Source organism: Chlorocebus sabaeus, chromosome 21 (assembly GCF_047675955.1).
Source record: "Chlorocebus sabaeus isolate Y175 chromosome 21, mChlSab1.0.hap1, whole genome shotgun sequence".
NCBI lineage: Eukaryota > Metazoa > Chordata > Mammalia > Primates > Cercopithecidae > Chlorocebus > Chlorocebus sabaeus.
The window spans coordinates 76,892,589-76,918,786 of record NC_132924.1 but is presented as its reverse complement, the minus strand read 5'-3'; the positions used below and the strand labels follow the sequence as shown (position 1 = coordinate 76,918,786).

The following is a 26,198-nucleotide window of genomic DNA, read 5'->3' as shown; positions in this document are numbered from 1 at the left end:
AGGGAAAAGTCAAATCCTTGCTTTGTACCACACAACAAAATAACATTCAGAAACATTAAAGATGTCAATATGAAAATAAAATAGTAGAAAGAAAACATAGGAGAATATTTTTTAAATCTTGGGGGTTGAGGAATCCTTTCAAAGGAAAGCAAGAAACCAAAGGCCAAAATACAACAAAAATGAATGTTTGACTATGTGTAAGGTACTAGATGCTAGAGGAGTATGGATTAGTAGACCTGCTTTGTGCTTTTAAGGGGCTTAAGAAGTAAAGAAAGTTAGGAAACAGAACATTCCAAATGCCTTGGGCTAAGTGCTGTGTTGGAGTTAAGTAAAAGATTCAGTGGGGACCTATAGGAGCAGTTACCTGGGTTTGCTTGGAAGTGGACAGGAGAGGCTTGAAAAAGCAGAAAGTGAGCCACGTCTTCATGTAGGATCTGTCAGGTGTTTGAGAGCAGTGGGGGAGAGAGAGCATTTTAGGTAGAGGGTACAGCTTGTACGAAGATAGAGGAGGGTTCATTTGGTATTTTGGGTGTGCAAAGTGCAAGAGGATGGGCAGGACATGGGGGTGGGAAGTGCTGAAGCTGAGGTTGGAGAAGGCAGTGAGAGGCAAATTCAGAGTCTTAATTATTCAGAGTCTTACTGATGGCCAGTGCCATCGATAGAGCTTTCTGTGATGATGGGCATGTTCTGTTCTGTGCTGTCCAGTGTGGCAACCATGAGCCACATGTGCTATTGAGCATGTGGAATGTGGCCAGTGCAATTGAAGAACTGTTTTTAATTGTATCAAATTTTAATTAATTTAAATAATTGCTGTGGCTAGCAGCTACCATATTAGACAGTGCAGCTATAAACAATATGGAGTTGGTCAGCCGCAGTGGCTAACGCCTGTAATCCTAACATTTTGGGAGACCAAGGTGGGTGGATCACTTGAAGTCAGGAGTTCAAAACCAGCCTGGTCAACATGGTGAAACCCCGTCTCTACTAAAAATACAAAAAGAATTAGCCGGCTGTGGCGGCAGGCGCCTGTAATCCCAGCTATTTGGGAGGCTGAAGCAGGAGAATCGCTTGAACCCGGGAGGCGGAGATTGCAGGTTGCAGTGAGCCAAGGTCACACCATTGCACTCTAGCCTGGGTGACAGAGGGAGACTCCGTCGTTAAAAAAAAAAAAAAAAGGGGGGGGGGTCATTGAGAGTTTTTTAAAGGGAAATATTAACAGTGTGAACAAGTTTATATTTTAGAAAGATCACTCTGGTAGGCAGGAAGAAAATCAACATTTGTGAGAGCCCACTGCTTCCAGATAAGATACTAGGTGCTGCCATATGTATGGGGTCATTTACTACTCACAGCAACTTTAAGGTATAGAAGGCATGGTATTTCCATTTTACAGACAAGAAAACTGATCTCAAAGAGGGTAAGTCATTTGTCCAAGGTCACAGAGCCAGTAAATGAAAGAAATTTAAAATTTAACTTCCCATTTCTGGCAAAGCTTTTAGTAATTTTTTTAAAAAATAAACTTATTTTTTAGAGAAACTTTAGGTTCACAGCAAAATTGAATAAAAAGCACAGAGTTGCCATACACCCACCATCCCTACACACAAAAAAATCTGCCCTACTGTCAACATCCTGCCTCAGAATGTGGTACATTTGGTACAATCAGTGAACCTACATCATCACGTCATTATTGCTCAAAGTCCATAGTTTACAGTAGTGTTCACTCTTGGTGTGTACATTCTATGCATTTGGACACATTTATAATGACACATATCCACCATTACAGTATCATACCGAGTCATTTCGTTCCCTTAAGAATCCTCTGTGCCCTTTCTGTTCATCCTGCCTACCTCCCTCTTTAACTCCTCGCAACCCCTGATCTTTTTACTGTTTCCATAGTTTTACCTTTTCCATAATGTCATACAGTTGGAATTACACACTATGTAGCCTTTTCAGATTGGATTCTTTCACTTGGTGATAAGCATATGAAATTTCCTTTATGTCTTTGGATGGCTTCATAGATCATTTCTTTTCAGTGCTGAATAACATTCCATTGTCTAGATGTACCACATTATCCATTCACCAACTGAAGGACATCTTGGTTGCTTCCAACTTTTGGCAATTATGAATAAAGCTGCTATAAACATCCATGTACAGGTTTTTGTCAGACATATGTTTTCAATTCACTTGGATAAGTACCAAGAAGTACAACTGCTACATCATATGGTAAAAATATGTCTAGTTTTGTAAAAATACTGCCAAACTGTCTTCCAAAGAGGCTGTACCATTTTGCATTCCCACCAGCAATGAATGAGACTTTCTGTTGCTCTGCATCCTCACCAGCATTTGGTGTTGTCAGTATTCCGTATTTGGGACATTCTAATATGAGTGTAGTGGTATCTCATTATTGTCTCAATTTGCAGTTCTGTAATGACATACGATCCTGAATATCTTTTCATATGATTATTTGTCATCTGTGTATCATTTTTGGTGGGATGACTGTTTAGGTCTTTTGGCCATTTGTTAATTTGGTTGTTTGTTTTTTAATTGTTGAGTTATTTATTACTATTTTATATCTGAGATACACCTAAGATAATCACCTTATGAAAAAAAGAAAAGCATCCCCTGATAGCTCAGCTTGGAGCTGACCTGCTCACAGCTAGGCCACGATGTTCTCATTTTGAACATGAACAATTCACAGAACATCAACATTACAGAAGACCACTTTACAACTGTGATGTTATAAGGCAAAATCAAGACCACTCTGTAACATACCTGAACACAGACAAGACTAAGAACATGAAGCAAACCACAAAAGTGACCAACATCCCCCTCCATGCACATAGGACTGCTGTTGCTTTTCTGCCAGTCACAGATTTAGCCTCACCCCATTCCTCATGCCTCTGAGATTAAAACAACAACAACAAACTAAGATACTCAGTGAAAAGATTGCCTCTACTTTGTGATAGCCCCAAATCCAGAGGCAAAGGACCTTTTCTTGAAACCTCCCAAATAGGACTGGGGAGTTTTCCAGGCAAACCTGATCAACCTGCCCTCTGAAATAACCTAACACAAGCCTAAATATTTTAACAAGCCTCTCCTGACATCCTTTTACTGAGATGCCTCCCACCTCCCTATGCTGTTTGGTCTGTCTTGCTGCAGACAGTTCCAATAAACCTAACCTTGTTCAACTGCAGGTTGGTCCTGTTGGTTTTTGGTGATAGGCAAAGACCAATCAACAAAATCAAGGCAAAGCAAATACTATAGCAATGATTCCAGCAGGTCACTCCTTTAACAATAATATTTTAAATGATTAATTTCCCTGTAGCAATAAAAAGTGAAAAATTACATAACTTATTGGGAAGCCAAATAGCATAGAACCTTAACATGAAAGAAAAATATTCAGAAAATACTGTGATGCCGTGATAGGCAGATCTTTGTTTTGTTGTCTTTGTAACAACTCTCCTTCCTTTCTCTCAGGGATCATGTCTGACCACCAGTTTGGTAACCAGTTTATGTGCAGTGTGGTGGCCTCTCATGTGAGTCACCTGCCCACAACCAACCTCAGCTTCATCTGGATTGCTCCACCTGCGGGCACAGGCTGTGTTAATTTCATGTGAGTACCCAAAGTGTCTGCAATACGTACAGAAGGCAAATACTTAGGACTTCTCATGGGATTACATATAGAGTAACTATTTAGTGTTTTATTTTGACAGATTTAACCTTAATTAAAGTCACTAATTTTGTCAAAAAAGGTAAAAACTTTTTTTAAAAGTAAATTTAGCAGTTTATTTTTGCATATTTATGTGTACCTCCAAACGTCTAAATTGGATTTTAGCTGACAAAAGTACACAATAAAATAAAAGTAAGTGAATTGGTGGGACGGGAGGGTAGGGGACCTGGGGAACAGGGAGAAATTGTTCAAAGGGTACCAAGTTTCAGTTAGGAGAAGTAAATTTGGAGATCTGCACAGCATGGTGACTATAGTTAATATATTGCGTTTCTCAAAATTGCTAAAAGAGATTTTAAACATCCACATCACAAAAAAATGATATGTGAGGCCATGGATATGTTAATTTGCTTGGTTTAATCATCACAAATGTAAACATATATGAAAACATCACATTGTGCTCCATAAATATATGCAATAAATATTATCAATTTTTAAAAGACAAAAATAATCGAGTAAATCAGGGCAATTGGAAAATGAATGTTCAGAAAATATGGTGAAAACAGGTTACAAAATGCTATAAGGCCTTACCTACCTTTTGGAAAAAGACCACAAATTTAGCTTTGAGCTTTCTGGCCATTAGTGCCAAGAGGAAAATGGGATCGGTTAGGGAATGCGTGGTGGCCAGAAGTCAGGTACTCTACAGGAACCTAACAGCTCTCCCAGGTGCTTTCATTTAGAGGAAACTAGAGGAGGTTTTGAGCAGTATTCTCAAGAGCATCCTTAGATAAACACTATACTATGGTTCCAAGCCTGTGACTGTGACATCTCTTGATAGAGACTATACCCCTAACCCCTACCCCTACCCCACAGTCACCATGCCTCATCCTTCTTATTCAGGGTTCTTTTTCCCCCCATAGTATTTTTAAACTTCTAATACATGATATCCTTCACTTATTTAGTTACAAACATTGTTTCTCATTTGTCACTTCCTACTAAAATGCAAGCCCCTTGAAGGCAAGAATTTTTTGTCTGTTTTTTGTTTTTTGGTGGTTGTTGTTTTCTTCACTGATTTGTCCCAACTGTCTAGAACAGTCCCTGGCACATAGTCAGCCCTCACTAAATATTTGTCAAATAGATAAGTAAGCCAATGGTGTAAAGTCAAAGGCAGTTCAGAAACAGCTGTTCTATGGGCAGTCAAGCAAAGTAGAGCTGGAAGGCATCTTGAATGGTTTTCTGTTCAGACTTTCTGCTCAGACAAAATTCCGTAAAACCTGTGTACTCTAAAATTTACCACTGCCTTTTCTTCCCTCTTGATGACGAGCAGTTCAGTGTCTGGGGTTTCTATGGGTCAGACATCACTAAAATATATACTCTTTCTGCCTATCCTCTGAGTTACCCAAGCTGCCAACATCAGACTCATCTCACATAACTGGTTGATATTTAAACCCATCATTTTCTCCCTCAGAAAGTTTTTTATAAGTGAACCTTTTCCTTCCAGTACATTTTGCTAAGATGATTGCAGTAGTTTCCTAACTTGTCTGCCTGTTCACCTCTAGCCCATTTTTCCTTCAGTATATCCTGCATATTGTTGTCCAGTTAATCTTCTGAAAGTGCAGCCTTGATTACTCAAAATTTGGCTAAGTCTAAAACTCCTTTCTGAAGACCAAACCTTTGGCATAGGTTTGAAGGCTCTTCCAATGTCTTTGTTTATTATCTTCTCTCTTATCTCCCTTGGCATGCACCTCCTGGTGGAGCCCGAACTGGCAGGCCTTCCTACAGTTCCCTACAGATTCTATAACTTTCTCCATGCCTTTTCCTTGGCCTGGAATGCTTTTCAGTCTCAACCTCAATTGTTAAAATCTTACCTATTCTTAAAGACCTGTGTTAAATTCCAACTCTTCTGTAAAACTTGCCAAGGTATCAACAACAACATTGATGTGTATAGTCACATTTTGCTTATAACTCTATTGTAGTGCTGATTATATTTTACTATATGGTTGTTTGAATTAAGTTATCGTCTTTTATGTTAGATTGGACAGGGACAAATTCATATTTCTTTTTGATTCTCCATTAATTGCTACAGCGTCTTATATATAAGATGTCAAAGAAAATTCCCCTTGAATTATATGATGGTCAATGTTGTCATTACCTTTAACTTAATAGTGATCACTGACTCTTTTGGTATGCTTTCTCTTATGCATATTGGCACTTGCAAGGATGAATTGAATTCTTGCCATGCATAACTTCTTAATGTAAAATAAAAGTTGCTTTTTTGAAAGACAAAACACAAAGTATATCTATATCAGCAATAAAGAACTGCCTACTTCCAAACAGATATGTTTTTAATTGAATCTGTTTAAGATTGATATTTGTTAGCTTATGATCTCACCACTTTTGAGATATAAAACTCTATTTTCTTCTGAGAAATAACTTAGGTATTTTAAGTCTTAAATTCAAACCATGTTTTCTTAGCAGTTAGTTGGAAAAATACAGTTTAGTCAGAGGTTTTACTGACTACAAAAAAGTTTACACATCCTCACCCATATCTTTCAGTATAATTTTGATGATACAGTTTGCACTTTTTAACATTCTTGACAAATGGTTAAGTCCTTTTTATCATAAGCCATGATAATGTTGAAAGCTACATGCAGTAGTTGCTTCCTTTGTGGGCAAGATGATTTGTTGATCTCTTCCTACTCAGTTTGTGAGAGTACAGGAGAAGTTAAAATTGAACATGGGCCACTGAAGCAATTTATTTGAAATTTTCTGAACTAAATTTTTGCAATTTTTTACCTTTATTCTTTACTATAATATTTACTACGTATTCAGTAGAGCTATATATAAGAGTTAGTATCTGTAATTAGCAAGTGCCCAGGAATCCTTGAAGAGGATTGCTAATATTCAATGTTAATTTTAAATATTAAACTGAAAAAAACACACAAAGCCTCTGGCATTTGAAGGTAACTGTACCATGATTCTCTTTTCTGATTAACCTCAAAAATTAAGGCTTTTACTTTTTAAGGTAAGAAAGATTGTTTCTTAGAAATTAAACTTTAGCCATGCTTATATGATTTTGTAGTATATTCTGTATGACTTTTTGATATTATTAGTTAACTCACACCATTATTTAATTTTCCACATGCTTGTTTTCTTTTACTAACTGAATTTTAAGATCAGGGACTGTGTGTAATATTTTTGTATACCTAATAGTTCCTAATGCTGAACTATAGACCAATAGAATGCTCTTAATAAATATTTATTAGTAGCTAATAATGATATTGTATTTCATTGATTATAAGATACAGTTTTGTTGGTATTTTTTACATTTTGGCACCTCTGAAGTAGGGTTGTATGTTATATTTGATGGCATCCTACAATTATAATTGGCAGTGCTTATTTTTTAACATCTTACAATTGATGGTGCGTTGTACTGGAAGAAACCCAGAAATGAACATTTATCACCATTTACATGGTCTTTCTAATGCTGGCAGTTGAATTGACACTACAGTCAATTCTGCAATCTCATTTTAGTACAGCCAATGTATGATGCAAACTCTGTGATTTTTGAAACCCTAGTTACCTATTCAAAATCCTTTTTTTAAAATCCCATAATAAGAATTAGGAAGCATTTGAACTGAAATTCAAGATGATTATATAATGTGCTGTGTGTGCCTTTCCCAGTGAAGAGTAAGAGGCGTGTTGTCTGAATAAACTGTGTTTTACTGGTAAACCACTTAGCCACATAGTCATTTGGGCTGTCTGTTTATGGCCTTTCTTGTTAAAAATAATCAAGTGAGAGACACAGAGGAGTGGATGATTTCAGGATAAAGTGATGGCTATACTGGTACAAATGTAGAAAAATGACCAAAATTATTTTATCATTACTTTTATGATACCTGTTGATAAAATTTATATTTGAAGTGTTAATTTCAATTCAAGGTTTGCTGGGTATTCAGATCCTGTGGCAGTATAATTTGTTTTCACTTTTATATCTGATTATAATCTTTAGTGACTAGTAAGCCTCAAGTTAAAAGAGGCAGTTAATCATCCAGACTTCTTGGATATCAATCCCCTACCCCCAAGTCCAAAGGGGTTTGGGGAAGGGAAAGCAGAAGGAGGAGGAGGAAGAGGGGAGAGGAGGAAAGAGGGAAAGAAAGAAAGAAGAAAGAAAGAAAGTCAGTCTCCAAGCCATCTAACCCTAAAAATTAGCAAGAAACTACCAGGGAAAGGGGGTTGTAAAATAACAACTACAACATTAATAATATTTTTGAAAATTTACAGTGTGCCAGCCACTATTCTCTTTACCTCTTTTAATCCATTTAATTCTCAGTGATTCTGTAAACTCAGTACTATTATTATCTCAGTTTGCAGATGAGGAAACTTAAGGACAGAGATGTTAAATCACTGGCCTAAGGTAACTCACCTAGTGAGTGACACAGCCTGGATTCAAAGGCAGTCTAGTTTCAAAGCAGGTGATTTTGCTACTTCATTCCATTTGCCTTTAAAATGATCACTTGTCTATTTTATCATGGTAAAATACAATAGTCATACAATGAAAATTAAATGAGAGTTTGCAGTATGGTATTGGAATCTCTCTAAGTTTTCCAGGTGACCCCCTTGTGTTTCCTATCTACTTTTGAAATATATTTCTATGTGACTATAGGAATATTATTGAATTCATTCAAATAATGAGAGGTGCCACTTTAAAATTCTGAAATATGAAGAACATGGGTTTGATATTGATATGTATGATATGTTGATATTGATCATATCCTATCCTTCATCACAAGGGGATTTCATATGGGGAATGTGTGAATTACGGCAAAATTCATCACAATTAGGTTGAGGTTTAACTGTCTAGACAGAGATACTAGCATAATATTAGGATTAAAATGGAACATAAAAGAAGATCAGGTTTGTGCCTAAATTAGTGATGATTTAATCTTATGTGAACTTTCTCAAAACTGAAAACAGAATAAACCAAGCAATATTCTATTTAAGGTACTGAGCATGGACAAATAATGAACTTAGGTCAGCAAAGAGGAACATAAGAGGATCATATTTGAACATTTGATATGTTAAAGGAAGTATCTCCTAGAGGGATAGTTTTCTTAAAGTACACTAAACAAGAAGGCAAAAAAATCATTTAAAAAATTGAAGACACTAGCACTTTCTGAACACCTGCCAGGCTCAAAATAATAATACAGATGCAGAGATTCGAAGTGCTGCCTTGAGTGTATCTCAGATGCCTTTAGTTTTTGATGAGAGCCATTCAAGACTGTCTAGAGAATTCTTGAGAAAATATGGTGTGGTTGCCCATTTATTTCCTTTCATCAGACGGACACATCACAGATGTATTTGCCTTGTTACTTAAACATTTGAAATAAGATCAGGGATTCCCCCATGGGTGTGTTTATTGGAAGTGCATTCATACCTATGGATAAAGATGCCAACAATGGATGCATACAAATGTTCTTTTACTTTCTAGATTATACATAGCTTACTGCAAAAGTACATTACCTCCCATTTAGGTCTAAAATGATTGTACCTATGCACCGAGATAAAACCGGATATGCTGTTTTCTAAAGGGGAAATTTCATCTTTCTTTTAAATCATGTCTTTTTTTTTCTTTTTTTTTCTGACGGTCTGGTTTTCTGTTTTTTAAGCGGACATCTCCCAACTTGAGACAATTTCAGTGCTGCTTAAAAATATACCACTATATGACAAGGTAAAAAAAAATATTGTCTAGCCTTAAAGGTAAATAACTAGGATCCTAACTGATAGTTCTTACTTCCTCATAGGCCCCTGTTTTTCATCACATTTAAATAGCCAGTTAGGCATGAACATGGAGAAAGTCTAAGTTCAGGGACTAATGTGTGTTCTTATGTGTCAACACTTTGGCAAATGGTCAAATGCTTGAGGTCAGAATGCTTCCTAGGGATTTAGTTTTTAATTTTAGGAAGTATGGTTGAGATAAAATATGTCAATACATCTCCAAGAGGGCTTGAAAAAATTATTTTTGTTATATTAATTGTACAACATATCTATTTTAAGACATTCAGTGAGCAAAGCTATTCCCTTAATTTCCCCCCGTCTTTTCTCCTTTCCTGTCTCGTCCTCCTTCCAAGAAGTCATGGTATAAACAGCACAGGTTATGTTCGGGGAATCTTCTGGCATCTCCGCAGGATGCTGCTTTACATCAAAATCATAAGACCATCAGAGAAATGGAACTGCTTTACCGTGGGAAAATTTTCTATTCCAGTAATAAAATATTTTTTAACGAGGGTCCAAAGAAGTACCTGTTTCTATGGAATTTTATGCTGCAGCAAATAGTTGTGTTAGCAGATTTGCTCTTCTTCCTTTTTTAATCTCTGCTTTTTTATTTTTTAGAGAAAAATGTTAGTTTTTTCCTGATGTTGAACCTAGAAGCAAAAAAATAAAAATAAAAAGCTATAGCAAAACAACCTATTCCTTTCTCTTCCTCTCATGTTAACGTAATGGTGTGAGAACTTATGGAGATCACTCAAGTAAATGGACTGAATTTGGTATCCATAAGATGTTCCTTATTACAAGGCTTTGTGGTTAAGATGGGATTACTATTGTACTTGGCACTTCTTACTTGAAACCACATAGGACATTTGTGCAAGCAAAAAGACCAAAGTCAGTAAATCTAAAATTTTTATCTATTATAATTATTAGACGTTCTCTAAATCGAGTAGAAATTTTTTAACTGAGGTGTGGGCAGAGATTTGGGTTATTTCCCTATTATTAGAATTGATTAAACCAGTTTTAGAAATGTGAAATTTCATTTTTCCAAACTGCCTACACAGTCAAAAACATTGATGACAAAGACATCTGAGAAACAGGTGAATAAATTTTTCCCATGGCAGCAACAACTCTATGGTTTGCCAGTATAGTTATTTGGATACTAGCAACAGCATATTATTAAGCTCTATTTTTGGTAAAGTCTCTGTATACCAAGGTCTTATTACAAATGTGAAATAAAACTGATTCCTTCTTTCAGATAAGAATTTTTTAAAGAACTTTTGTCCTCTGTGACCTATTTAGATATATAGACATGTATGTGTGTATACAGACACACACACACACACATTGTTTTAGTCTGTTTTGTGCTTCTGTAACAGAATACCTGAGACAGGATCATTTATGAACAATAGAAGATTTTTGGTTCATGGTTCTGGAGACTAGGAAGTCCCAGATTAAGGGGCTGCATTTGGTGAGGGACTTCTTGCTGTGTCATAACGTGGTGGAAGGCATCACATGGCAGAAACTGAGCATGCCTGAAAGAAGAAAGGGGCCCATCTCATCCTTTTATCAGGAACCCACTCCTGAGGTACCTACTCTACTCCCACAATAATGGCATTAGTCCATTCATGACGGCAGAGCTGTCATGACCTAATCACTTCTTAAAGGTCCTGCCTCTCAACACTGTTGCATTGGGGATCATGTTTCCAACACACGAACTTTGAGGTACACATTTAAACCACAGCACACATATAAGCACACACACATACCCACATTCTAAAATTTGTTTAGCACCATACTTTCTAACATGATACTATAAGCCATGTGTGGTTATTTAAGTTCGAATTCATTAAAATTAAATAAAAAATTCAGTTCCTCAGTTGTACCAGCCACATTTTGAGTTCTCAGTAGCCACATATGGCTAGTGACTATTTTATTAAACAGCACAAATATAGAACATTTCCATTATTACAGAAAGTTCTGTTGTATCGCATAAGATTAGATAATCTGTTGAGTTGTCTTTTCCCCAAATATTACCGTGACATTTACGGAAATTAACCATGCAATTCAAAGGACACATAGAAGGAAGAAAGCAAAACTAAGTTTTTTGCCATTGTTCTGTGAACTTGAACCATCATAACTTCTAAACTCACCAAATAAGACGGAAAGAGCTGCTTACCTAATTGTTCATTTTAGTTTTATTTGCCAGTGCAACAGTTTCTATGGTTTTTATTTTATGGGCAATGGTAGCCAAATATGACAAGTGAGAATTGCCTCTAGTTATCATCCCTTACAGTGCCCAGGACTTAGTGCTGCTCTTTGGCTGCCTTGGGCTAAGGCATTTTCCTCTGCCTGCCCCTATGCCTTGATCTCAGTCCCTGCTTTCCCCTTGCTGATCTTCCTCTTCCCTGCTACAAGGTTTTAGATTCCACATCTTTTCAAATGTGCCCTTATGCATGAAAACTTACTGTCATGTACCTAATATTTAAAAATAGCTAGTCTGGAAGACTAATTATTAATATGAAAATGAACATTAATGGAATTTGAAACTCCATTTTATGATAATGATGGTAATAATAGTAATAATAATAAAAAAAGAAACTTTAATTATTGAGTACTGGTATACCAGGCAGCCTACTAAGTTCCTTTACTCTCCTAGAACCACCTGTTATTGAAGGAAGAGCTTCAAGAAAGAGCTCACAAAGACAGGTGTGTTTTGATCTAAAACATGTTCTTTAAACCACCATCCTATACTACCACTTTGTATTGCTTTTAAAAATTAGTATTTATGAAGGTAGTATAGCAATGAGAGATGCTTGGAATATCAAGTGGCATAAACAAAATATTTGTTTATGTGATACAATTTCAAACACATAAAAATACATTCGTAGAGGATTTCTGGCATCATGGAAGATTGAATTGGCATAGCAGAAATTCTTCCCACTGAAATAAAATAGCACCTCTAGCTAAAATGAAGCAAACACACACACACACTGTTTTGAAAGAAAGTGAAAACACTGGTTTCAAGAAGAAAGGAGATCTATCAAAGCTGGGTCAAGAAATAGGAACTGACATTGTGGTGGCCTACACATCTCTTAAACCTGATTTAGGTCCTAGATCTGGAGTTTTAACCTACGTGGGGCCTAGAGCTATTGTCAGGAGCCTCTTAAAAGACAGCAGGAGATAAGAAAGGAGAAGGAGTTGGAACTGGGCCCACTGATTGAAACCTGACTGGGAAAACAGCAAAGAATTTTGTCATCTGAGTGGAGCCTTTGGTCAAGATAAGGTACTTATAAGAAGATAAAACCCTCAACATGTGGAATCTGGCTTTACATTAGTAATCTATGCAGAACTCCAAGTGAAGAAATTAGCAACTAATTGAAGTTTTAGAAGGAGAGACAGATTTGAAGAGATAATGGCAGAAAATTTTAAGGAAGATGTGTGTGTTTTCTATCTAAGCAAGATAAAATAAATTAGTACTGATACAGGTCATGATAAGCCTTCAGTATATCAAAGACAGAAAACATCAAAGGTGATAAAATAGAAAAGACAGATTACCTATAAATTTAATCTGACAGTGGTCTCATCAGCAACAAGAGATGCCAGAAGACAATGGAACAATATCATTAAAGTGAATTGTCCTCCTAGAATTCTGTACCTAGATAAAGAATCAGTCAGGTATGAAAACAAAGCAAGATATATTTTTTAAAAGTAAGTTTGATATTTTTACCGTACATAGCACTAACAAGCAAATTTTTAAAGGATGCCCTTCAGTAAAAACAAAACAAACCCAGAAGGAAAGTGTGGGATATAAGAAATTGTAGTGTGATACAATAATTAATAGTGAGTAAAGAAATTAGTAAGAACATTAGAAACTCTCAGCATTTTACATGCAAATAAATTTACGTATAACATATATACCAGTAATTATTTTAGGATAGAATTTAAAGGCAACATATAACTAAAATATATGAAGCAACATTAATGTATACTTTGGAGGAAAAAGGAAATCAGTATTAAAGTTTTCTAATGTCATCAAATTATTTTGCAAGAAGGTTATGGGCTCAGTTGATTGTTAAATATATAAATGTAAAGAACAAAAATAAAATTATAACTTCAAAAATAGGGAGGTGAAGGGCAAAGGATTAAAGAACAGTTAGTTAAAACATCAGAATAAAGGAAAAGGGTAAATTAAAAAATCATAGAAGTATAAAGCGTAATATAAGATAACAAATAATTTTAAGTAAATTATCAATTACAATAAATATAAACAGATTAAATTCACCAGGCAAAACACTGTGACTTTCAGAATGCAATTACAAAAATACAGCAATATGCTGTTTCTGAGAGATAAAACTAAACATAATGGCACAAAAACACTGAAAGTACAGAGATGGAAAAAACCATAGCAGGCCAGTGCTAACCAAAGATAGGCAAGTGTTACTATATTAATAACAGACAAAATAAGTAAAAAATTATTAGGGATAAAAGGGCAATTACCTAAGAATGAAATAACCTGCGTGTGGACTAAGCTGAAGGAAACATACAAAATTGAAACCTGTCTTTCAGGTGGCAGAATACTCAGTACGTATCTGTAGTGTTTCAATTGCAGGTAGTATTATGAAAATATTTGGGCAAAGTAATTCCTTAAACATTAGTTGTTGAATAGATGAATGAATACATGCTTACATGAGTGGAAAAATGCACGAATATGCCAGAAGATTGTGTTATAGAATTAGAGTTTATACTCTGCCATTTCTACCTTTAGGCATGTACTGCTGACAGCTAGCTTTATATTACAGTATCTTAGGTGCTCTAGAAATACCAATTTGGTAATTTAACAAAATTTTATCAATAATTTGAATTTTTGATTTGCGGTTAGTTTTTCTTTACTAATTTAAATGACATTGCATACATTCTTCTTCTAAATATTATGAAGGTTTAAATATGCTAGAGTATAAATATTGTTAAATTAGATTTTTATGGTTTTTGAATGCTATTTAGACTAATAGAAAATTTAAAAGGTTAATATTAATAATATTTTTAAATTGATGGCATGAATTCGTGTAAAACTTTGTTTACATGAATCACAAAGTTAAAAACAATTTGAGGAAATAAAAAAATGTAAGCCACATCTTTTCTGGAATTATAAGATAACCTATTTAAAATTAAATCAGTACATATTGATGTTTTATTTAGCACTGAGAAATATTAAATAAAATTATTATTTCCATCTGTATTTTAGCACCTCACAATGTTACAGTGAGGTTTTGGTTATCCACATTGACGAGTTCAAAGCTGGAAACAAAAATGTGTTAGTCAAATCTCCTCCATGTATTTCCACTATTAGTATTTATAGAAGGGATTATGAATAGCATGAGCATATTCGTTATCCGGGCTGACATATATTTCAAAGAGCAATGTCCTAAATTTTACAGGAAAGATAAACAGCAAAAAGCCTTCTAATTAAAAATGTACACTGTAGTTGCAAAGGAGCAAAGATGGTAGGTCCCTTAATCAACCCCTGGTTTTAACCTAAGTAAATATATTGAAAGTGTGGCTGTAAAGCTAAGCCATATAAGCCTTCCTTCTAAATCCGCCTGCAGGCATTAATGCTCAGATTTGAGATGGCATCCTTATTTGCTAAGTGCAAAGATGGTTACAAAAGAGCTTTTCTCACTTTGAGGATAAAAGCTAAAGTATTCTTTAATTTTGGTTACCGCCTGGCTCATCTCAGCACCATAATAGTTATTTGGCTCAAAACCAAAAAGTAGCAATACAGTACTTACATGTCTATGGATCAAAATTAGATGAAAAATTGCTGTTTCTCATCTCCAAAGCTATTTGCTGCACATTTTATAACCCTCAAGATGCCTTTTGTAATATGTGATAACAGAGCCAACTGCAGCATCTGCCTGGAAAGAGATTACTTTAATTATGGACTCAATGTCCTATTTTCTGCAAGTGATCCCCAGAGACAGGCTTCCTGCCGAAGGAGAGGTGCAAGGATACACATTAAAGCCTACACATCAACCACGAAGAGGTGGATAAAGTGAGACAAGGACACCCATAAACCTCCTTCATTTTCCTAGTCTGTAATGTGATGGAAGAGTCTATAGTGATAGGTTTTTAATTATTGTAGCATCTGTTGTTATGGACTTTTGATGGTAAGGGCAAGATGAGCTTGTAAAATAGCAAAACCTTAGACAAATCTACAGAGAAAACGTTATATTTTAAAAGTTCAGTATTGTTTAAATTACTCTTGATATGACTTTTTTTTTTTTACAAATAAGTAAAGCACTAAAAAATAAATGAATAAAAATGTTTTTAGAGGTTTGATAAACATGCTTTAAAGTTTTCCATTCAAAATTAAATGTGTGTGTGTGTGTGTGTGTGTGTGTGTGTGTGCGCTTTTTTCAGTTACTTGCTATAATATTATTAGAAAGTGAAGCTAAGTGGTTTTCTTGTCAACCCCAGTTCTGGATAACACATCAAGTGCCTCATTATTAAGAATTCATTTGCCATTCAGTATAATAGAGCTGCTCATAATGAATTTCATTTAAAATCAAGGTGGATGTCTTGTATATTTCCATGGAAATTCTTTATACTTTAATACTGATTTAACATTATGAATGGACACTTAAAGCAAATTGTTACCTTGTTCTTATTAATTACAGAACCAGACTCCTTGATTAATAGGTTATTTTTTTCTTAAGAATGAGTGTTTTTCTTTTTAAAAGCATAGCACATACTCACATAGGATATTTGGGATGTCATCTAATTTCTCAAACAGTATAAACATATTTTGCATTTTTAGAAGATGGAGGATTATTGAAAAGTAATCATGGGAATTAATTTTAAACTTCAAAAGAGGAATTTAAGGGATTTGACGTGGAATGAATTTGTGTGTGGGAAGGAAAGATGGAACAGAAAAATATACCTTACAATCACATTAGGTGAAAACATCAGGTCTTTTAAGTATCATGCCAACTATGGCATTGATTATTTTCTGGTGTTAAAATGAAATGCTATTACTACTTTTATAATTTTATAAATCCAAATAAAATTATCTGAGGGAATTTTAAATGGTACTATTTAGCCCTAAGATATTAAATGAAATATCTGATTTTTTCAGACTTCCTTATTTATAATAAATGCCACGTTGGATAAATTTTTTAAAGATATGTTGAAATGGATAGTTTTATAGAGATTTTTATATTGTATATTTTGTAAATGAACAATTAAATCTATATTCATACATCACCAGAACTTATAAATAGGAGCAAGGGTTTAGTGTTCATTTCTGTTTAAAGATCTTGGATATTAAGAATTAAAGCAATAATTGTGGACTTAGGGAAAATAGAAACTTATTAAAAGAAACTGAGAGCATGAATATCTGCTCTAAGGCATCAGTGAAAGGATTTCTGATTTTTATTCTGATCAGTGATTTTTAATTCTGATCAGTGAAAATAATTCCTGATTTTTAAATATTATATTTTGCTTTTCAAATATTGCATTATTTGAAAAGCAAAATAAATATTTCATTCTATGTATCTCAGATTTGTTCTGCAATCAGATATCTCATACAAATATATAGTAAGGGAGGATTTTTAAATGGCTCATTTGGAGCCTGAGGAGATGACCTCTCCAAAGGTCAAAGGGAATCAGAGACTTCTCTTGAAGAGTGTTTATTCTGTAACTTCAATTCCATATTGTACTTCGGTAACTCCCAACCAAGCTTTGCTTTAAAAAGTTAAGTTGTTTAATCCAAGGGTTGTATGATATCTGGAATATATACTTACCCCACTACCAACTGTTTCAGACATTGTATCTTTCCGAGTTTTTTTTTTTTTTTTTTTTTTGTAAAGGGTTAATTTTTTTTTTTTTTTTGTCTTTCTGTATTTTACATTTGGGTTAGAAAGCAAAATGTCTTAGTTTAGACTTATAATTTAAAAGAATTTCAGTAAATAAATATATGTCATAAACAGAGTCGATTTTAATATTTAAACTTGACAGTAAAACTTATTTTAAAATGAGTTTTAATTTTACCTTCTCATTATGAAAGCAATGCCTATATACATAAAATACAGCTAAGCAAATATTTATGTACGTATAGAGATACACAGTTACACTGACACCTGCACATATGGACACACATATGCATATCTCCACTATCCCAGAAATAAGAACAATATGTATCTTGGGGTATATTTCTCTAGATATGTGTGTATGTTGAATTTTAGTTTTTACAAACTTGAGCTTCTCTTATACATTTTATTCTCTAACCTAGCTTTAAAAAAAATAAATAACATTACATTATGTATGTTTCCCAATAAATATGTGTGTGTTCAATTTTAGTTTTTACAAACTTGGTGTTCTATTATATATTCTATTTTCTAATCTAGCTTGAAAAAAACCCTAACGTTACATTATGAGTGTTTTCCCAATAAATATGCATCTACAACATCATCTGGCTCAAATTCTATGTGGATGTATTATAATGTATTTATAATCATTGTCTTATTTCTGGACATTTTGCTTGTTTCCAGTATTCACTATTGTACAGCTTTGTGAAGAACAACCTTGTAACTAATGCTCTTTTCATCATGAAAGTATGTTATTTTTATGTTAAGGTTAACTATGAAGTCAACCTGATAAAATGAAAAGCTCAGACATATGCATAAAACTGTATATGATTTTTGTGTCAAGGCCAGTATTACAAAGACTAATAGTAGTTAACTTTTCAACTTTTAACAGTAAGAGTCTTGTATAATAATGTTTCATAATTACTCGTAAGTTAAGATAATGCCAGGTTCCTATCACTATTCTAATTACTCAGTCATCACATTAATTAAGAAAACATTGTCTCTCATTTTGCAATATTTTCTGTTTCATTGTTGAATTTCAATAAATGCCTTTTAAATGTTTATTTTGTAAGGCACACTAATTCAGTCGAAAAGCAACACATTCTGTCCTTTTCCAAAGCTCCCTGGAATACATAGCCTTGCAGCTAACTAATATTAATTAATAATGAGTAAACCTCTTAGTCTGATACTTTTATTTTTAAAAAATCTTTTGTTATTTTTAACCGTATACTTTGAATATAAAATTCCCATTTTTTCTTTTGTAAGGTAACATAAGAGAATATAAGTTAGTGGAATCACTAGTGTGATTGATAGGTGATTGTGCCTGCATATTGATCTTTTTTAAAAAAGTGAGAATTGGCTTTGTTATATTATGTAAATTCACTTTTTTTTTTCTTTTTTTTGAGATGGAGTCTTACTCTGTCACCCAGGCTGGAGTACAGTGGTGCGATCTCAGCTCACTGCAACCTCTGCCTCCCAGTTTAAGCAATTCTCCTGCCTCAGCCTCCCCAAAAGCTGGGACTACAGGCACACACCACCACACCTCGCTAGTTTTTGTATTTTTAGTAGAAATGTGTTGTCATCTTGTTGGCCAGGCTGGCCTCAGACTCCTGACCTCAGGTGATCTGCCCACCTCAGCCTCCTAAAGTGCTGGGATTACAGGCGTGAGCCACCGCACTTTTTATTCTGTACTCTATGTAGTCTTCACTGAGAAAGTAAAATTTTAATATAAATATAACTAAGCGTTTCACAAAGGAAATCCTACAGCTTTCTTCTTTGACATCATGGTTTCTTGTACAAACATAAATGTGAGCATGATTAATATTAACAATTTTTACCATTTAGGAAAGTCTTTAAAGTCCTTTTCACCTGAGTAAAAGTCTTTTTCACCTCCATCTCTACTTTTGCTAAATTAAAAGCGAGTATTATCTCAAATAGAGAGGTCCTGGCCACATATTTAGATCCTTGTCCTCCTCTTTTAGGTATCTGCCTGACCTTGGTCTCAATTCATGGCTTTATAAATCACCTAGAAGTGAGGATTTAGAGTGAAATATTCAAGTTTATGGGGGACACAAAACTGTTCTAGAGCATGAAATGCTAACTTGATGTGAATAAATTGTGATACTGTGTACATGAGTAAGCAGAAGAGTGGAAAACAGAATCAATATGTAGACAAACATAAAGAAATATAAGCAAGGGGCTGAGCGTGGTGGGTCATGCTTATAATCTGAGCACTTTGGGAGGCCGAAGCGGGCAGATCACTTGAGGTGAGGAGTTCAAGACCAGTCTGGCCACTATGGTGAAATCCCGTCTCTACTAAAAACACAAAAATCAGCCAGGCATGGTGGTGCGTGCTTGTAGTCCCAGCTACTCGGGAGGCTGTGGCAGGAGAATCACTTGAACCTGGGAGGTGGAGGTTGCAGTGAGCCAAGATCACATCATTGCACTCCAGCCTGGGCATCCCAACAAGACTCCGTCTCAAGGAAAAAAAAGAAATATTAAACAAGGAAAAATAATCTGAACTGTTTTACAAAATGGTGGTCTGTGAGTTAGCAGTTCTATTCCGAGAGGAAGACTCAAGGAGCAATTATGGGATGTATCTTCAAGAAATCAGTGTCATTGTAGCTTACATGATCCCCAAGTTTGGAGAAGCCTCTCAAGGCCCACTGAAAGGAGAATAGAGAATATTGGTCTTACAGATCCCTGGAATTATGGTTGCAATGTTAGACAAAATTATTTTCATGTAGAACCTATGTTATATCAATCCTGTAGGAAGGCGTTAGTTATGTGTGTGTGTGTGTGTTTCTAGAGAAAGATGGTTCTGGATAACCACTGTAAATCTCATTGTTTTCTTTTGGGAGATACTGTGTGCATATTGATCTTTTTGTATTTTTATGAAAAATAAAATATTTACATTAAAATTTTTTTAATGTAATGAAACTTATCCTTTTTTTTTTTTTTGAGATGGAGTCTAACTGTGTTGCTCAGACTGGAGTGCAGTGGCACGATCTCGGCTCACTGCAGCCTCTGCCTCCTTGGTTCAAGGGATTCTCCTGCTCCAACCTCCTGAGTAGGTGGGATTACAGGTGCGTGCTGGCATGCCCAGCCAATTTTTGTGTGTTTAGTAGGGCTGGGGTTTCACCATGTTGGCCAGGCTGGCCTTGAACTCCTGACCTCAAATGATCCACCCACCTCGGCCTCCCGAAGTGCTGGGATTATAGGCGTGAGCCACGGCACCCAGCCAGTGAAACCTGTCTTGAAAGCTATATTCCTCTTTTGCTAATTTGACATTAAGAAAATGAAGATAAAACTCTAGAGCAATCGGAAGTGTCTTTTTTTTTCTATTTTAGAGGACTTTGACATATGACACTTTAACTTACTAGATATTTTACATGATTGAACTTAAAAAATAAGTGTTTTAATGAAAGATGTAGTCAGGGATTTAAGTATCAAAAACCCTTGAAATACATTTTTGTTGGTTCAAATCCATTTACACAGAGCTTTTCAGCACAGCAATGCTGGGTGGGAATGGACACAGTCTTGGACAATTCATGTCTACAAGAAATGCTGCATTCTCATGGAGATTTTCAGAGTAACATACCTCAGTGTGTCAATTTTAAAAAGTCTTTAGGGGATAGACATTTGTCTTAAAAAGGGTCTACCAAAACTGTTATTACAGTGCTCTAGTACACCTCTGCCAGATCACAAGAATTACTTTCCACAGCTCATAATGCTAATCCGTAAGTAGAAGTTCTATTTTTAAATATAAAATTGTCAAAATGTCCAATAACAGTATTTGATGGAGAAGTATGAATCACTGGCAAATCAAGTGTTGAAATTAATAAAATTGCAGGAAACATAATGATATTCATCTTTTTAAATTTTCATAGATAATTTTGTTTCATGTATCAAGTCACACTTACGATTTTAAATCTGAGAAAGATTACATCCTAAAGATGTCCACCGAGCTACTTGTCTTAGAAGCTTCATCAATGAGCAAAGATTTATTTTATTTGCCTGGAAAGTGTAAAATGTTAATTCATTATGTGATAAACCTTACAAGTTTATATATTAAACAGCATGTGACTATATGGCTAATAGCCAAATGTCTCAAATGTTTAAAGATGGAAAAAAATTCCATAGCAAAATTGACTCAAGAAATAGCTCTATGATAGCTTATTATAATACTTGTCTGCACTTCTACAAATTCAATCACTTTCATGAACAAATATTTTCAGTATATAAAGTTGCTTGAATGACAGTTGAACAGCTGAAAGCTGACAATGGAAAATTATACAGCAAAGACTCAACATATTTTTGTATTATCTTAAGATTGCTCATGTTTATTTCTGTACCTTCTTCCATCCCTAATTGACTTTGCAACTGTCCCTTCCTCTGGACAAAGATGCATAAATTAGCTTGGATAATACTATCTTTTTAGAAGCATTGCTAAATAGACGTATTGACAAGAGCAAAGTTTTCTTGGCCTAGCACAATTTCAAGTTCTAATGGTAGCTAGAAAGGCCTAAACTCTCACTGTAAAAATGAGAAACTGAGGCCCAGAGAGGGGTGAGCTCTATGTCACAGAGCTACATGGTGACAGCCCACAGTAGAACCCAAGGTTTCCACTTCCCTGTTCATCACACCATGATGAACCTTCACTCCATGATTGTCTGGGCCCTCGGAGGGCATTGCAGGCTGAGCGCGACCCTTCTGCTCTCCATCTGTTCCATCATATATTAATAATGTGGCCAAGGAAGCAAAGCATAGCACTTGAAGACCACAACACTAATCCTTGAATACTGATGAAGATGGGGATGTTTCATTTGGATTTATTGATGTATATGAACCGTGACCTTATATTCTTGGTTTTCTGGCACAGGCTTACTTGCAGATAACTATATTCTTTCCAATAAAGGCATTTGTGAAGTGTATAGCACTAACTAGAATTCAGTCTTTAATCATAAGTGAATCAGAATAAACTTCCAAATCAGAAAAAAATCTGTCAGGTGATCCATCTTTTGTCTTTCGTTTTCTTTAAACATATGTGGCTCTCTAAATGTCTTCTCTCTGTTGCCATCCACTCTGCTAGGCTCATTGCCTCATTCTTCTAATTTAGTCTTCACAACAGTCTTAAGAATAAGCAGTGTTATTATGCCCATTTTGCATTTAAGAAATCAGAGGCTTGACACGTTTAAATAGTTTTCTCCTGACACAGATAGTTGATAGAGTAGTAAGTGCAGGATTCCAGCTCAGGCTTATCCTGAGTTGATTCAGGCCCTTAACCAATGCTCTTCCTATGACCACACAAAGTTGATTACCACTATATGTAAAAGTAAAGAAAGAAAATGAGAAAAGAAACTCTGAAAAATACTGTCATCTGGGGTCCACGTATATGGAAATGGTTAATAAATTGATTAATATGTATTGAGTTGAGTTTTTAGGAAAACTTCTAGGGGAAAAAGAAAAGAAAAACTTTAAATAAGAGAAAGAAGATATGGTCTTGTGATTCATTTAAGGAGTCAGAATGGGATGTTACACTAGAACAGTAGAGAAAAAGAAGACACAAAAAAAAAAAAAAAAAAAAAAAAAAAAAAAAACAGAAAAGTCTTCAAGCTTTCCTCTTTTTCTTGTAGATCTTCCTGATACAATATTACTTGTGCTCCATGTTTAAGATTTTCTTGCTGTGCTCATGGCATAAGATTCAGTTTTCTGGATTCATCTGGAAATTTTCCTTATGTAGAAAGTTCAGTCGTTCAGTTATGTCCAATTAAGCATTATTGTATGTACATATATATGTATGTACAAAAATTATAAATATTCTAAAATTATAAATATTCTCCCCTTAAGACGAAAGTAGTCAGATTAACTCATTAAAGTTCTGATGTGATTGGCTTCTCTGCTTCAGCTTCTCCATCTGAAGATAAAGTTACTCTTATTTAGCATTTTCCTAATTTATTTCAGAGAAAAGTTCATGAAGAATTGCTTAAGTGTATGCCACTTTGATACTCCCGGGTGTTAGGAACTGTAAGTATACAAAGCACCATCACTTGGCAACAACTTTTCTCATTTCCCATGCAGTGTTACTGAGAAACTTCAAATTGACAAGGATGTGGGTGTTACCACATAATGGAGGTGAGAGAGAGACTAGCCAGAGGATCATAAAAGGCAATTGGCCATGTATTGACATGTGGAAAGAGAAAGGGTTTCCAGTGACCTTCCAGGGAAACGAATGTAGTATCTACATTAACATCCTCATCATTGACCTAAAACAGAGGGAAAAGAGCAAGCTGATGAAGTTCTCAGATGATACTAAATGGAGAGATGTTTGTTGCAAAACACCAGTGAAGAATAAGACAAAATTTAAAAGGTGTCTGGAGATTGTTAGAGACAGGAAATAACTAGGAAAAAATTGAGCTTAAACATTCAAGCAAATGTATCTACAGAGGGAGCAATTTTAAACACTGATGTAAGATAAGCAAGAATTAGAATGCAGTAATGACAAAAGAGGCCTAAGGTGATATTAGACAGAAAATTAGATATAAGCTTGAAATGGAATATAGTTAAAACGCTACTGTATTTAGTCTTCTTGTATTGAGATTCTGCATAGTGGATCAGATAAACACTCTTTGCTGATGAGAGCTCATTTGGAGTTACTTGATTACAGATTAATTCAGGGAAGACTTAAATCTAAAAGTAGTAAGAAAAAGAAGATTGGCCTTTGTCATATGTGTGCAAATATACTACAGACCAGGGAAATCCAGTGCTAGCCAGCTATAAACTGCAATAGAAGACTCTCTTCCCTCAAAATATCTCCTTTACCTGTCTGAACAAGTACATGAGGTTCTTATCTTTAGAGTCACCACTTTCATTTAGCTTGCTATTCCAACATTTCCATTCAATTGCCCACTGATCGCCTGGGAAGAATAACTCTGGAAATGAATTTGTTTGAAAAACTTCAGCAGCAATGTGGCAGAAAGCAGGATTCTGAGTTGAGGGGCAGGACAGCTCAATGCGTGACATAGACTCTGTGCACAAGGTCAGAAGGGCAAGAAGGGGCCAGATAGTGAAGTCCTGGACAGTTTTAGGGACTCAGTTTCTGAGGGTCTGGGGAGAATGGATGCTTAGGGGAGTGCTGACTAGAAGGTGGATGACTGGGGAAATCACCCTAAGGAGTGAAAGTAAAAGTCACCTAGCAGGTTAGTGAACGTCATCTGGGTTAGTGAAAGTCACCTGAAAGCAAATGTTTTCTCATCCACATAAGAAAACAGTGACTCTGGCCACATCTATCTATTTTTACAGATCCTATGGCTGCAACAAGGCAAAGCCATTTGAATAACTAGCAGCATTCTCACCTGCTTATTCTTTACAGAAATGCCATTAGCTTATCCAAGGGCTTTATGCCAATACCATTATATCATTCATTTGATAGATTCATAATTTGGGCTCTGAAAAAAGTTGCATTGGATTTAATACCTGACATGTATTTACTTCTGGATGAAAGGAAGTTTTGGGAGTTGATTTTAAAAATCGGTGTTGGTTTATGTTTGCCAAGGGAAATCCATAAGGAATTAATTCTGCTCAATGAATTGCTGCCCTTCTAAAATTGTTTTAACACCAAACATTGCCTGTTTCTAACACTGTACCAGAGGCATTTCTTTACAATCTGGTACATATGTAGTTTGAGCTTCTTAGCATAACTTATGATGAATTAATGACTTGTTATTTATTGCTTAGCCACTCTGCAGAAGTGATTTATGGGCCCGTGCTATGCACTGGTGGTTACTTTGCAGTCTCTGTGCAGGCTATCTCATCAATATCATTAAATGAATTCACAGTGACACAGCTCTGCAACTGTAGTTTTTGATATGAGGGATAACTGAACATAAATCAGGACTTATGTTTAATTCATAAGATGTTCCAATCTCTCATGTGGGTGTGAGTTAGGTTACAGATGTCACAAATGTGTTTTACAGTACCTCTTGTGATTAAACCCAGGCTCTTCCACATGACTTTATGCACCAGGCAAAAATAATAGGTTGTTCTACACTATTGCATTTTTCAGATACAGACAATTTATTTTTATTTAGGCAGATTGGCTTCTATTGTTGCCCCACAAGCGGGATATATTTTAGAAAGTAACACTGAGAGAGGTATAATGAACAAACAGCCACTTCATTTGTAATTTTCATATATGCTTTAACTAGTTAAATATGAATCAATAATTATTTTTAAAAATACTTTTTGCATAAGATTTTTTAAAATAAATAACATTAATGCCAAATCAAAATAGTTTTTATTTTAAGCCTTAACGTTTATTTTCAGTAGTAACTTTCAAAGTGCTTAAGTAACTATGGGAGAATGGGCCTGGTTATCTTTCCTTGTTATTCCAATAGAAGCAAAAACAGTACAGCTTAATATGCAGCAAGGAAAGTCAGTTCCTTTCTTGTTTGAAAGCAAGCAACTATACAGAAAAAGAGAAATCAAGATATATTTATATGCTAATTTCTTTAAAAAGGGAGAGAAAGTTAACTCTCCTAGTGTCAGTAGAATTTTTCTGGCATTGTTGTTATCATTGCTACAATGACCAGTATTTATTCTTTGAACAAACACTGTGCACATGCACTGTAATCCATGCAGAAGAGGCAAGTTGTTGTTTTTTTTTTTCTTTTTCCTGGAGGGAAGGGTAATCTGCCTCCAGCAGTGCTGCAACCGTAAGTACTAAGATAATAGCGAGATTGCCAGGTTGGCGCGCCTTGTCACTGGCCCGCTGTGTAGTCCTGTGATCGGCTCTGCTGACTGTCACGAAGAAAGAATGTGACATATTTCTGCCAAAGAAAATAATTCCAACATATGCAAGAAACTGACACAAATGTCTTCTCCTCCTTCCTCTGGTTCCAGTT

General features: G+C 35.2%; 1 protein-coding gene across 2 annotated transcripts in view; it reads left to right on the top strand.

The window, feature by feature from the left end:
- RELN (reelin) overlaps positions 1-26,198 on the top strand; it is a 516,825-nt gene that overhangs the window by 143,339 nt on the left and 347,288 nt on the right. For both annotated transcript variants that reach the window (XM_073009223.1, XM_007982474.3), the window contains exon 3: positions 3,472-3,607. In XM_073009223.1, the coding sequence (XP_072865324.1) occupies positions 3,472-3,607 (136 nt within the window). The remainder of the gene's footprint in view (positions 1-3,471; positions 3,608-26,198) is intronic.